The sequence below is a fragment of the Eleginops maclovinus genome, chromosome 10 (assembly GCF_036324505.1).
Source record: "Eleginops maclovinus isolate JMC-PN-2008 ecotype Puerto Natales chromosome 10, JC_Emac_rtc_rv5, whole genome shotgun sequence".
NCBI lineage: Eukaryota > Metazoa > Chordata > Actinopteri > Perciformes > Eleginopidae > Eleginops > Eleginops maclovinus.
In genome coordinates, this window is record NC_086358.1 from 18,012,665 (window position 1) to 18,026,589 (window position 13,925).

General features: G+C 39.1%; 1 protein-coding gene across 1 annotated transcript in view; it reads right to left on the bottom strand.

Annotated features, from left to right (window-relative positions):
* The window catches only part of rbfox3a (RNA binding fox-1 homolog 3a), a 483,470-nt gene that overhangs the window by 24,963 nt on the left and 444,582 nt on the right, over positions 1 to 13,925 (bottom strand). The window contains 1 exon segment of the mRNA XM_063894163.1: positions 1,253 to 1,306. Coding sequence (XP_063750233.1) covers positions 1,253 to 1,306 — 54 coding nt within the window.

A 13,925-nucleotide genomic window follows, 5' to 3' on the forward strand; every position in this document is an offset into this window, starting at 1 on the left:
TGAATGTAAAGAAGGTTTGTAAAGAGAGAAAGGACAGTATAGTTAGTATGCTATCTTGGTAACCAAACTTGATTGGTACGCTATTTTGGTAACTTAAATTAAGTATTCAACATACTAAGTACATTACATTTCTTTTACCCAGAGATGGCAGAAACGGTACACTTAGTGTATTTTTGGTTTTACAGTGTTATATAATATATTCATAGAGCATTTTTATTTAACTCCATTTAAGTGGTATAGGCTATGCTACCCATATATTTGAGCAGAATAACATTACTCAATTCACAATGTGTTTAACTGGCTGAACTACTTTCTGTTCAATTATGCAATGACATTATTTGACAATCAACATAGTCAAGCAACTGCCTTTGATGAAAAAGCCAAATAAAATGCATAAAGTCTCTATGCAATCTGCAGCCATGTACTAGAAGCAAATCGTGCACAGGAAAAAAATGAAGGACATGTTTTGCGAACACATCTGAGATTTCAGAACAATGTCTGGACTTTCAACTGTATAAGCATAAATGAACATTTGTTAATTCATTCTGCATTCTACAAATTGCATTTCCTTTCATTTCAGTCATATCGGTACACAGTGTGTAGATGGGTTACAAATCCAAAGAAAAAGGTTCTAAATAACTTTAAGCTGTTTCAAACCAGTGTTTTATCACATTTGGTTATACCAATATAATGTATGAATACAATGGAAAAATAAATCTTCTTCTGGTGATATATTTCAAATGACTGTAACATTTATATCCCATAAGATTAGAAGATCTCTGATAATGCAACCTTACTGCATATTTAGTCGAACACTGCTGATTTACTTTGTGTTTTATTGTTTCTGTGTTATTGTTAGCACTCAAAAGAAACCACAAGCTCCAAATTATAAATATAACAAACTAAAATAAACAAGAATAAGTAAAATACCTCAACTAAACAGTTTGTAGTGAGATTTAAACTGGATTCCAGGTGAGGCGCTGAGAAGTTAGAGAGGCATGTATTTGCAAACTGTGTGGATCTTAACTTCAGCGCTAAAATAAGTGGGAGCCATTCGTTGCATGGTACAATGCATGGCAGGACGCTAAGGTGTTAGAGTTGCCTGCAGGCAGGTGTCACTGTTTTGGAGTTGTAATTACTTTTAGTAGGAAGGAAAGAGAAGTGAATACAGGGAGAGGAGGATAGAAGAGACAATCACAATCAGATGAAAAACCATGTGTGAGAGAACGTGTTTGAATGTGTGGAAACCTACCTTGGAGCCTCGTTCGTTAAAAATAATCTCCACGTCCAATATCTTGCCAAATTGCTGTGTAAGACAAGAAGGGAGAAGGAGGGGACAGGGAGGAACAGAAAAGGAGGGAATAGGAGGAAATAATTAGAACATTATGACCTGCGCTGTCAGACTAAAAAAAGGTCAAGTAGTCAGCGCTCCGAATGAACAAACTCCTCTTCACTCGACAATGAGATTAATAGAATATCCATTTGCTCTTAATGCCATTTAATGCTGTGTTTGCTTTGTTGTGGTAATAAAGTGCTGTGTGTGTACAGGAGACGAGGGCTACGCAGTGTTAATGAACATTACTGTGGTGGCTATTGCAGCGCAACGCCTCAGTTCACAGCGCGGATCTTAATGACGCCCATCATCTTACTTTACCTTTCCCCACTCTCGAAACGAGCAGAGCTGGAGTTTCTACAGCGGAAGCAAGGGCCCTCTCAGTTAAAACAGGATATGGCTTGAAGTAAAGGAACAGGTCTTCAAGGCTTATGCTTTGCCATACATTTGTTTATATGCTCCATACACTCTAATCATGCATTTGGTGCCTACAGTTTCTATTTCTTATCTCTCTGTTATGGTTTTTATTTGCTCAATGCGTCATTTTAATTGGCTAATTACTGCATAGTGATGGTGCTAATGGCCACAACTTTCAGCACTTTGATGTTGATGGTGAATGTGTGGTTGTCATATTTGTTTTAATAAGGTGAAACCCGGTCTTATGGCTATTGACATGGCTTATGTGCTATATATAACTGGCTGCTACTACACAATGTAAAAATGTAACACCACTGCTGAGCAACATATACATTTTTACAATTACTACTGGCTGCAACTCAACTACTTTTATTTATTAACTTACTTTTATAATGCTAATCTTATTTCTTACCTCGGATGTCAACTTACACAATAGTTTGACTCATAATGAATTCATTATCCATGCATCTATATCAGGGGTGTCCAAACTTTTTTCACTGAAGGCCACATACAGAAAAAACAAACGCAGGGCTGGGCCACTCACTAGAGGTGAGGTATATTGCCTCAAAAGTTAAGTCATAAATTAGCTAAATCAATCAAATGTAGGTACATTATGTTTGATACTTGAATATGCTTTAAGAAAAAAACAGCATCCCTCACAGCTCTCCGCAGGATTTCAATTATTTTGTTGGCAGCTCATTCCTTAAAAAAGAAGCCTCAGAATGATTATAATAAGAGGAAATATGAAGGGTATATTTCAATCTGGTTATGTAAATAAGTTATTTGTTTTCAACTAAGATTTGTTAGAAAATGTTTCGTGCGGGTCACATTTGGCCCCCGGACTTAGTTTGGCCTCCCCTGATCTATATTATCAAAGATTGTATACTTATGGTATACTCAGGTTTGATGTGTTTTGCCTCTACTGTGACATGTTTCCATGCTCTAATGTTCATACTGCCTGTGCTGCAGCACCCTTTTCACCCTCTGTCTGAAACCAGAGCCCAGTCTGCTCTGATTGGTTAGCTGGCCTGCTCTGTTGTGATTGGTCAACTGCTTAAAGATAATGGCCCGTACAATGTGTTGGAGAGCTACCTAATAAAGGAGTGAGTGATACATAGTGATGTCACTATGTTACTAAAGTAAACAAAGGAGACCAATGGATGCAAGAAGGGAGGCAAACAAGTTATTTAAGCCTTTGCAGACCATTTACATGCACAAAAACCTAACACACTACAGGAAAGGGAGAACCCAAAAAAGCATAACAGGGCCCCCACAATGTCCTCTTTGATTTAAAACCGTTAAATTCTTCACTGTGGGACACATGTTCTGACATTAAACATGGTAAACACCAAAGCATCTGCTGTGGGGGACTTCTCTTGTGGGAATATGGGAATACAAGTAAATAGGGTCAGACCTGTACAGTATACCAGGTTGATTTATTGGCCTCTTATCCTACATAGCCAGTCAGCATGCTCTACGTCTGACACCATAAAGATAACTCTATAACAACCTCCACAGCATGTTTTCTTTAGATATTGTGTAGTTTTCCTCACATCAGATGTTAAACTGAATGTACATTTTACATATAAAGCATGGGGATGGACCCATTGATTTACAGTTTTTTTTCCAGACAAAGCACAGTGCAGTCATTTTTACCATTCAGAATAACCTTGTTTTAAAAGATAGAAAATAAAGAAATGATTTTTTGGCAATAAGTCAAGGCCGTTCAATTTGAGAAAAATCATTTAGTTTTGTGTAAGACACACACAGACACTGAGATCTGCTTAGGTATTAACGACAATTAATCTAAGAATAACATATACATTTTTTCTGGCTTCAGACTTTATAAATATCATTATCAAAAGCTGAGATGATTGGATGCTCAGTTGGAGCCGGTGCTGTGGATGAACTCATGTCTGTGTGAAGCTGCACTAACCTTGCATACAGTATGGTAATGCTCAGCCTTGTGCTCCCCATAACTAGACCTTGAATCAAGTAGTTTATTTCAATAAATAAATAAACATGGAGCAGGCAGCAGAGCAAAGGCAAGGTCACAGCACTAACCCTGAAGATGAAGGAAGTCCACCAAAAAAACACAGATGTTGCATATACATACTGTATAGAACTACACCAATTAATCAGAGTTAAAGAAGGTGCCCTAAAAGAGAAGGAGACTTAATAAAGACCGTTGGTTTTATATCAATGAAAATGTCAAAATTAGGTAAAGGATATATGAAATTAACCCATTTTTTGAAGTAAACGAACATGAAAAATACCTTCTAAACCTTTTACTTTTGCAAATTGTGTATGAACATAATTAAGGCATAGTTTAATAAACTGACAGCTCAGTGGATCTGGAGCAAAACCGCTTTTAATAAGGATTTTCATTTCCCTCTGAAAGAGAGTTTAATGACATTTCATGAGTTAAGTTAGGCTAGTTAGGAGTTAGGAATACCATCTGTTTTATGCTTAGGTGTATACTTTTTTATTCACAATATCCACATTTTCTTCATAGGAGTAAAAAGAGATTTTATGTACCATCATTTGAATTTCTAAAATTGTATTCACATAAGGCTTCACTGCACTAGTATTGTAATGGAGATCGTAAAATATTTATTGTCCTGTTTTTATTTTAAAGGACTGCATAATCTTTTACTTCCTTTAAGTCTTTCTAGTGCGGCCATAAACGCACTTGTGTGTGCATGGGTATGCGTGTGTGTGGGAATGCATTCGATCAGTGGGTGTGTCCTTCAGATCAGATCATTAAGAATGTGGGCAAATGAAAGTGCTCCTCCACTCAGCCTAATGAGTGGGATGAAAGCTACCCTTAATTGTTGTCCACAATGGCTGCGTTATTTCATTAGAACTAATTACCCTGTCAGCCATGCCAGCAGCAATGCAGGGCAACACACACACACGCACGCACGCAAGCACGCACACACACACACACATTTCCATACTTATGCACGTGGTTAGCACAAATTCAATAGGGCTGATCAATGAGCTGATGAAGAAGAAACAAGGAGGTGATATAGTGCTGTAGAATGCGTTCACTTGTTTTTGTCCTCTATAGTGTGATCACATTAATGTCACAGTCTATAAAAAGAACTGGAAACTTATAGCAGGTAAGTTATACTTATAGCATCTTTAGCTTTAGTTTCTGCACACATTATTTCAATATTATTTACTCAATGTCTCCAAAACCCATACATATTTTATGGTTTCTTAAATCATGAACATTGAAGTTGTGAGTACATATTCAATATTTCAATCTGTAGGCATTAGTTGCTTTAAAGAGGCCCTATTGTGCTTTTGGGGGGTTTTCTTCTCCTGTAGCGTGTTATATAGGTTTTAGTGCATGTAAATGGTCCACAAAGGCTAAAATCCCTCTTTTGATTACTTCTGTAACATAGTGACTTCGCAATGTAATACTTGCACTTCTATTGGCTTGCGCTCCAACACATTATACGTGATAGGCTAAGGGGTGGGGCGTCTCTAAAGCTTTACCAATCACAACAGAGCCATCCAGCTAACGAATCAGAGCAGAATGGGCTCTGGATTCAGACAGAGGGTGAAAAAAGGTGCTGCAGCACAGGGAGTAAAGAGCTTTTTGAACATTAAAGCATGGAAACATGTCACACTAGAGCCACCAAATATAAATATGAACCTGAAAATGAGAAAAATATGTCCTATTTAAGTGCTACCATGTGAAAATACAATACTCTTTCAATTGTTCCTAAATATATGCAGTAAAAGCACTGACTTTGCAGTTATATTATAATGTTTGTTATAAAGTATACGTAAAGATATATATAGTATCTTTATTAATGCTTTACGTAAAGATAATATAAATATTGTAATTAGTCTGTTTGTATCTCCTATTAGCTGCTTTTATATCTGGCTGAACTACTGTGTTTATTTATTTATTAGAAAGGCTTTATTATCATCCTAACATACTACCATATTGTCCATTGAATAGAATTGCATTGCATCTTTCCCCCAATCCCTGTTGTTTTTCCCCTTCCTCTCTTCTCTTTCATCCATCTCAGTGTTTGCTGTGTGAAGGCGGTTGTCTCCATTAGTCCAAATTAGAGCCGTTTTCCTGGGAACAATCAGCCTCTGAGCACTGTGGTGCCCACACAGAGGAGGGCTGCAAAGCTATTCTGTGGTGTGTGTGTTAGTCAGAATCAAAGTGTACGTGTTGATGAAAAGCAAATACATAACCCCTTATAATGATACTCATAAGCTCTTAACCTCCAAAGGGATTCAGAGAGAACAAAAGCATTCATTTACAAAACAGAAACAGATTTATATAGGAGTTGGTGAGCCATCGTTCAAATCGTGATGAAACCAAAGTCCTGATGAAGCTGAGTTTCCACGTACATATTATTAATATCAAGTCATTATTTTCCCAATCTTTAAATATTTGTAGTCATGAATAATTAAAGTTGTAAAGATGTATTCAATATGAATTATTTTATGTAAACATAGACACCATTTGAAAATACTATACAAGCAAAATAATTTCTTAAATATATGCAAGTAAAAGGAGTCACACTGGACCTGTAAGTGTTATGTTATAATGTATATTATCTTCATCTAAGCTTAAACATTTGTGTTGCATGCTAATGTTGTTGCAGCCTTCTGGATACTACATGTGATACGTTGACGTTGTGTTGTATTTTACATTCTTCATCAGGATTTAGTGAGAGCAGCTATCAAATAAAAAAAGGTTCAGTATAATGGCAAAACATTACCTGCTAAATTTAGTGGATAAAAAAGCTGTAAAGTAAAATATAAATACACATTCCTTCAAAAGGTATCACAATAATCCACTGGTCTACAGGGGTGCTATTGCAGCAAAATGGCAGCTTATGCCAGAAAAGGAATGGCATAATACTGTAGGAATACTACTTTGTATTGTATGGATAAAGACCCAGGAAGTGTGCTGGCCGCTGGAGCAACCGTAGTACTGCATTTCTGATCTAGTCCGGGACGTCAATTGGGCACACAAATATTTTTTCCCATAAACTTGTGCTGGGAAAGAAGAATCTGTCAATCAGCGTTTGAAAAAATAGAAAATTAAACAGTTTAGGTAAAAAAAACTACCAAGTTAGAACACTCCAATACCCGTTATTTAAAGCATTAGGTTCTGAAAGCCATATCCAGGGTTGTTTTCCCTCTCCATTAATTTTACTGAGCCAAAAGGGGAAGATTTGAAGCGTGGTTTAAGAAAAAATTCAAGTCCTCATGGTCTGTGGGCCCAATACCCCTTTCTGAATCTACAGTCGCTTCACAGGGCCCTGCATTCAACCCTGTTTCCAGTTGTCTTTATACAGCCATGGGATGGACGTAGAGCAACATTTTAGAAAACTTGGTTTGTGGGTTTCATGAGTAAAGAAAAATCATTCAGTTTCTTAGATCTCAAGAATACACACATTGAGTTTTTATAAACGCTGAAGGTAAACACAACTTTAGTTTGTTTACATACAGTAAATAAAGTTACATATGCTTGGTGAGTTTTCACCACTCTGCAAAAACAGTGTTATGAGGAAATAAGTCTGTGGTAAGTTACAACTCATTTGTATTCAAACACACAGATTCAACTCTTGGACCAGGGGAATATGTAAAACTGTTTTACTTTGATGATTGTTTGCATATTTGATTAATCTCTTGGTAGTTAAGGCACCAGAAATAAAAAAATTGATGACCCTCACCCAAAATTACCAACCTCACCTGCTGTGCCTCGACTTAATGGTTAACAGAGAGATAACTTCTATTACTGTTCCTCTCCAGCTTGAACACTAATTGTCTTAATCAACACAAACACATCGGCACCACTGGGGGACACAACAATGGCAAAGCTCAGGCTCTCTAACACCCCTGCTCAGTGCGAAATGGCTCCATATCTACACTGATATGTTGATGTAAATTAGCAGATTTTCAGATTATAATTACATTTTACCTCCTCTGAGGCAGGGTCGGTTTGAGTGGAGCCTTATGGAATAATTGGGGAGGCAAATGAGAGTGAAGACATGAACAGGAGACATTAAAAATAATTCCATTGCTAGGAACGCTGGGCTACCTGTGCTGCTGGAAGCCTCCAGAACAGGTGATTAGGCGAGAGTAGGTGTCATTAAAACTCCATTAACACAAACCCAACCCCCGGTGCTTACTGCAAACACACACGCGCATGGTGTACCTCAGCAGTGTGTGTGTGGGGTGTGACAAGCAGGTGTATGTGTGCTGAGTATCTAATGACTCATTTAGGACCCCTACCTCTGGGAATGTGACAGCAAGGACCCTCTTGCGGCTGGCTTGCTAAGTGCCTGCTTATTAATTAAACACAGCTGAGGCTCATGGGATGGCTACAATCTTGCATATCAGGTTGTCAAGTTTCACTCTGTGTGAGGCTAAATGAAGGGGGTTCTTCTGCAAAGTGCAGGCCAGCTTGATCCTGGATGTATAAAGACAACTGGAAACGGGTTGGGGTGGGGCACCGTTCATTACTATGAAAGTTGCTTAGTGGCGCATAAAGCCAACGTGGGTACCAAAAATAAACAGGTCTTTCAAACTGGCAGAAAGCTAGAGTTTCCCTGGGCCCTCTCACTCTCTTGATTTCTCACACACATATTCAGTTTTTTATGTGCATCAGGGGACCACATTTTTGTATGGGGACAAAATTGACAAAAGTAACCAGATCTGATCTTCCGTCAATCCTCCGCATCCATTGGGCCAATAGAACATGCACACTTGTGTTTTCCTTAAGCCCCACCATCAATCACTGAGGTCTTAGCTTAGTCAAATGACTGGATTTGGCTTTTAGTGCATTTTATAACTTTACATGGTGATGATTTAAATAAGGGTTATTCAAGTGAGATTTCCAATACAAGAGACAAAAACTGGTTTACTCTGGAGGCTGGCTGGCATGTCCTATAGGGATCAGATGAGAAGTTCACTCATTCGGGAGGGGCTTTTATTAGAGCAGCTGCTATTTTTTCTTATAAAAGGAGTCAATTGAGGTAGTTCGGGCACCTAGTAAGGGTGCCACCTGGGCACCTTGCTTTTCAAGCCCAGGACCAGGGAGGTGGATTTTATCTTTAAGATAGTCTGGGAACATTTTGGAATCCCACAGTCAGAGCTGGTTGATGTGGCCAGGGAAGTTTGGGAACTGCTTCAAACACAATAAGCGACATTAATCAAGTGACCGTGCTGGGTAGTTGATTTACAAAAAAAGGAAAACGTCTCTTGCCAACGTCTCTTTACCATTGGAAGTCAATGGGAAAAAGTATTGGGGCCCAAATGACGTGTAGCATTACGGTATGGTGATGAACGAAAATGTGCTCCAATGTGTAGCTTACTTGGGGCCTTGGGGTTTGAGCTGGATCCATTGGCAGATATGTTTGGTTTAATGCATCATAAGTTGCTTCAAGAAATACATGAAAAGACAAAACAAACTCAGATGCTGACGTCCTCAGACTTCAATTGCTTCACTACTCTTTGAGGGATTAAGAGATCCCTTAAGTGTGTATGTTAGTGTGCAGTGTACGTAGAGAGTTTTCAGTCCCAGGAAATGATTTGAGGTGCAGCCCTAGATTACAGATTTCATCCACATCTTGAGAATGAGAGAATTGAATCAGTGAAGTGGTGCTGTGAGTGCCAATTATCATTCTACCATTAAAACCCTCTTCCCCGGCCTAGTAATTTCCCTCCAAATGTGTTGTTCTAATTATGAATTAAATTCAAATAAGCTTGGTTAATGAACCCCGTTTTATTCCTTTACGAGGCCGTACCCTGCAAGTGCCTGCATGGCTGCAGTCATACACAAAAATCTGGCTTCATTCCTGTCCTGAGCTGGACTTCTAGAAGTGTTTGAGGGAGTATCACTGTGTATTATTGTATAATTCTCAGAGATAGACCTCCAGCTTGTGGCGGCATCACCTTTGATTGAACTTCTTTATATGGCTTTGTTTAATGCATTCGTATTGCTTTTCTATTACGGCTTTTGCTGAAATGACACAGAATTCCATTTGCTGTAATGCCTTCGCTATTGCCTTTGTTTGCATTGTGGGGGTAGTCTAGCAGAACCATAATGGGAGATTGAGCCAGTTGCTCACAAGTTTCATTTTAGGTGAATGGGGGACAGTGCCACTGGAGCCCCATTGTGGCAAATCTGGATGTGGTGTCTGAACTGCAATGCCCACAACCATTAATCCTCAATGCTGGACCATTAAAAGACAAAAATTAGAAAAGTTGGTTATGAGAGTGTAAACCACATGTTTGTCTTTTACATTCTTTGCTATAGCAGAACATCACCAAATACAGTGAATCAAATTGACTTAACTGCTCTTTTAGAAACAACTGCGTTTTGAGAGTTGCTGAGTCAGAATTAGATAAAAAACTTTCAGAAAGCCTGAAAGAATGATAGGTCTCCAGAAAAGTATAGGTTAACTATCCTTTTACAATTTTATTACAAAGAAATCGGACTCACACTACTGAAGACATCTTTTTTGTCAAATAAATTCCATAAAATGAGTCGAAACTATATCATTTACACACGACTCAAATCTGAAACTAACTCAAGGCATTCTTTTGTATTAAAACATCTGTTTTATTATGGTTTTGTTTATCATTTCTAACTTTGATAGTAGTATTGTACATAAGTTAGTTGCTGAGATTGTGGAACTCAATGTTGTTAGTACCATGGATAAAAATAGCGTCACAGGTTGTAGAGCAGATGCATGAGACAGGAAGACCACACAAAAAATACCAAAACAGAACAGAGTAACTAACACTAACCCTAACCACTACACGTTGCACAACAAACAATAATCTGACAAAGATTAAGCTGGACTTTAAGGTCCCCCATTATGCAAAATGCACTTTTTGATGTCTTTTATACATAACTATGTGTACCCGGTGTGTAAGGAGACTCACAAAGTGTCAGAAAATACAACCCCCTCTCTTTTCCTCCTTACCCACATCCCTAAAAACGGGGATACAAACGAGCCGATCCAGATTTGCTTCGGTTGACGTCATAACCAAAATGTGGGCTGGCTTTACATTGAACTCCTGGCAACATCCCGCCCATGTGACATGTCCCAACCTATCGTCCGTAATATACAATCGCGAGCTGAGTCCCCCTCCGCAGCACCTCTGTGTATTCAGCAGGATGTCTGCAGGAGGGACTTAAAGTAAAGTTTATATAAATAATATATATACTGTCACTGTTCTAGTGGTAAACACTGAGAAAAATAAGTGTTTCAGAAATAATGCTTGATGTGGTTTTGAACATAATATGGGGTTTAATCACGGCAGCGTTGAGTTGAGTATGTCTGGTAGAAACCTGTCATGGATGACACTCCAAAGGGGCGTGGCCAGCTTCATCTGAGGATAATGTGCGGTTGTAAGATGGTTATTAAGTAATCTATATTACCATGCTTTTGATAAAGTTAATGTGCATTCATTATCCCTGTGTATCTAAACTTGTGCAGCTGCCTTGAGACATTTGAGAAATTTCAATTGCAGAAAAGTGGCTGTCTAAAAAAGGTATTTTGTCATAGAATCTCACTTATTAATATTATTTTTTACTGATAGAAACCCTAAGTTGTGGCAAATATTTTGTATTATGTGTCATAAAACTGTGAATATCAATCTTGTACTATAAATTGTTTAATAGAGCAGCAGAAATGTTCACTTGTTGTGATGGAAAAGTTTCCTGGCCCAGTGATTTGGATCTTCAGTCTTAGTGATGGTGCTGTTAACAGAACTAGATGACCTCTTAGCACCACTGATTGTACTGAGAGCTACCGGATTGTCTGTCTCTTCTAATTCCTTGCTCTTGCTTCCCTATCCGTCTGTTTCTTTCTTTCTCACAATCTGTACTTCACCTCCACCTGATGATGTCACTGGGTAATTGTGGTGCAGTGTCCAGTGCCCTGGAGACCTCACTAAATGTCTGTTGGGGAAAAGTTTTACGCCTTTTCAAGAATAACCACATATCCAAACACACACACACACACACACACACACACACACACATAGCTCACACATCACTGGAGCTGTCGCCCTTAACTTAATTAAGATAAACTCCCTTTTAACCTCGCTAAGGAATCCAATTAATTATGTCTCCACTGATGGGTCAAATCAAGAGCTCTGAGGCTGGAAAAGGCGAGCAGGTCATTCCCCCACCTCCTGAAACAAGGTGACTGCAGCAGCAGATGTTTCACTCCATTAGAGGAATTGGGAAGGTGGGTGGTGATGTTCAAGGGGGGTAGATCTCCAGTCTTGTTACATTATATTAAACGTTAATGCTGGATGTGTGTCAGGTAATCTATACTCAGTAATGTAATGTGAATGTGTGAGGTTTCTTTCCATATGTTGCATAGACAACTTTATTAAATTATTGAACAGTTATTTCAGTTAAATAATTACTTCCCTGTACATTTCCTGTATTATACTTGTAAACACACTGTTTCATTAGCAAAGAGTTAAAGAACTAGAGCAAGGGTGTCCAAACTACGGCCCACAGGCCAACTGCAGCCCGGGATAAATTTTTCATTGGCCTGCAGCAACTTCTAAAAATAAAATGGAATGTGGCCCACACATGAAACTTGCGCTTGACTGTATTGTAGTTCTTAGTTTGACCAGTAGAGGGAGCTACACATTATCTGCAGTACTAAGGCAGCTTCTCCACAAAAAAAAAAAAAAAATGTAAATGCCGCGTGATGACTAAAAATGGCAGAACCAAAGAAACGCAAGATAGCAAGTGAATGCAGAACATTTCAGACAAGGTGAGAAAATGAATATTTCTTCAAAGAAGTCAAGGGGAAGTGTGTCTGTTTGATTTGCAATGAACCGGTGGCAGTGATGAAAGAGTATCATGTACGACGACACAACGAAACCAAGCATTCGACCTACACATACTACACTGCTGATGAGCGAGAGGAGAAAGTCAAGCAAATGGCAGCTAGCCTGCAGGCTCAACAACAGTACTTTTACCGTTCTAACAAAACACAAGAAAATACTACAATAGCCAGCTACGAGGTAGCTCAACTCATAGAGCGACACGGGAAAGCTTTCTCAGACGGTGACTTCGTTAAAGAGTGCCTCACTAAAGTCGCTGGAAAAGATGCAGGAATTCAACAAAGTGAGCATGTCCAGAAACACAATTGTGCGGCGAATCGAAGACTTGTATTAAATCTGTTCAGATGTACAGTTAGTCAAATCGGTTCATATACAGTTAGACACTCTCGGAGGTCATAGAGAGTGCATAGAAGAGGTTTAGAAAGGCCCATCTGGGGTGCCATTGGAGGTTGCATAACAACATCTGGAATACATCAGAGGGCCTTCAAGGATGAGTAAGAGAAACACATGTTGGACGAACATACATCTCACCTTATTTGGGCACACGCAAGACATGTAGGACGAGAACATACATCTCTCCTTAGTTGGGTACACACACATTGGACACGCACACACATTTTCTCCTATAAATTGCATGCACAAAGACAGTTCGGGGGGACTTCCACAATTGGCTCTGGGAACCTCGCATGGCCCGTATTGGTGTACAATTTATACAAGCTGATGTCTCCGGAGACTTCTTCATCATATTCACAAACATCGCTACAAGATATACCTCATTTACAAAATCAAGTGTCACATAAAGCTTGTGCTTTTGATTTTTACTCGATTGCATGTGATGAAAGCACAGATACCACAGACACTGCACAACTGTTCATTTTTTTGCGGGGAGTCTCGATAACTTTTGCATTACGGAGGAGCTGCTTGATCTTCGGAGTCTAAAGAGCACAACAACGGGTAAGGATATTTTTGAAGCAGTGTCAGGTGCAATTGACAAGATGGGACTTAAATGGGACAAGCTGTGTGGAGTTGCAACGGATGGCGCTCCAGCTATGACAGGCATGCGCAAAGGAATGGCTATGGTGTGCGTCAAGGTGCGAGAGAGTGGAGGCGAGGCTGTTAAATTGCACTGTATCATCCACCAAGAAGCTCTCTGTGCCAAGACAGTCCAACTTGGCGATGTGATGACCACAGTTGTGAAAACTATCAATATAATTCGAGCACAAGGGCTCTACCACAGAGAATTTCAAGCTTTCCTATCTGATGTCAATGCTGAATATGGGGACGTACTCTATCATTGTGATGTGCGCTG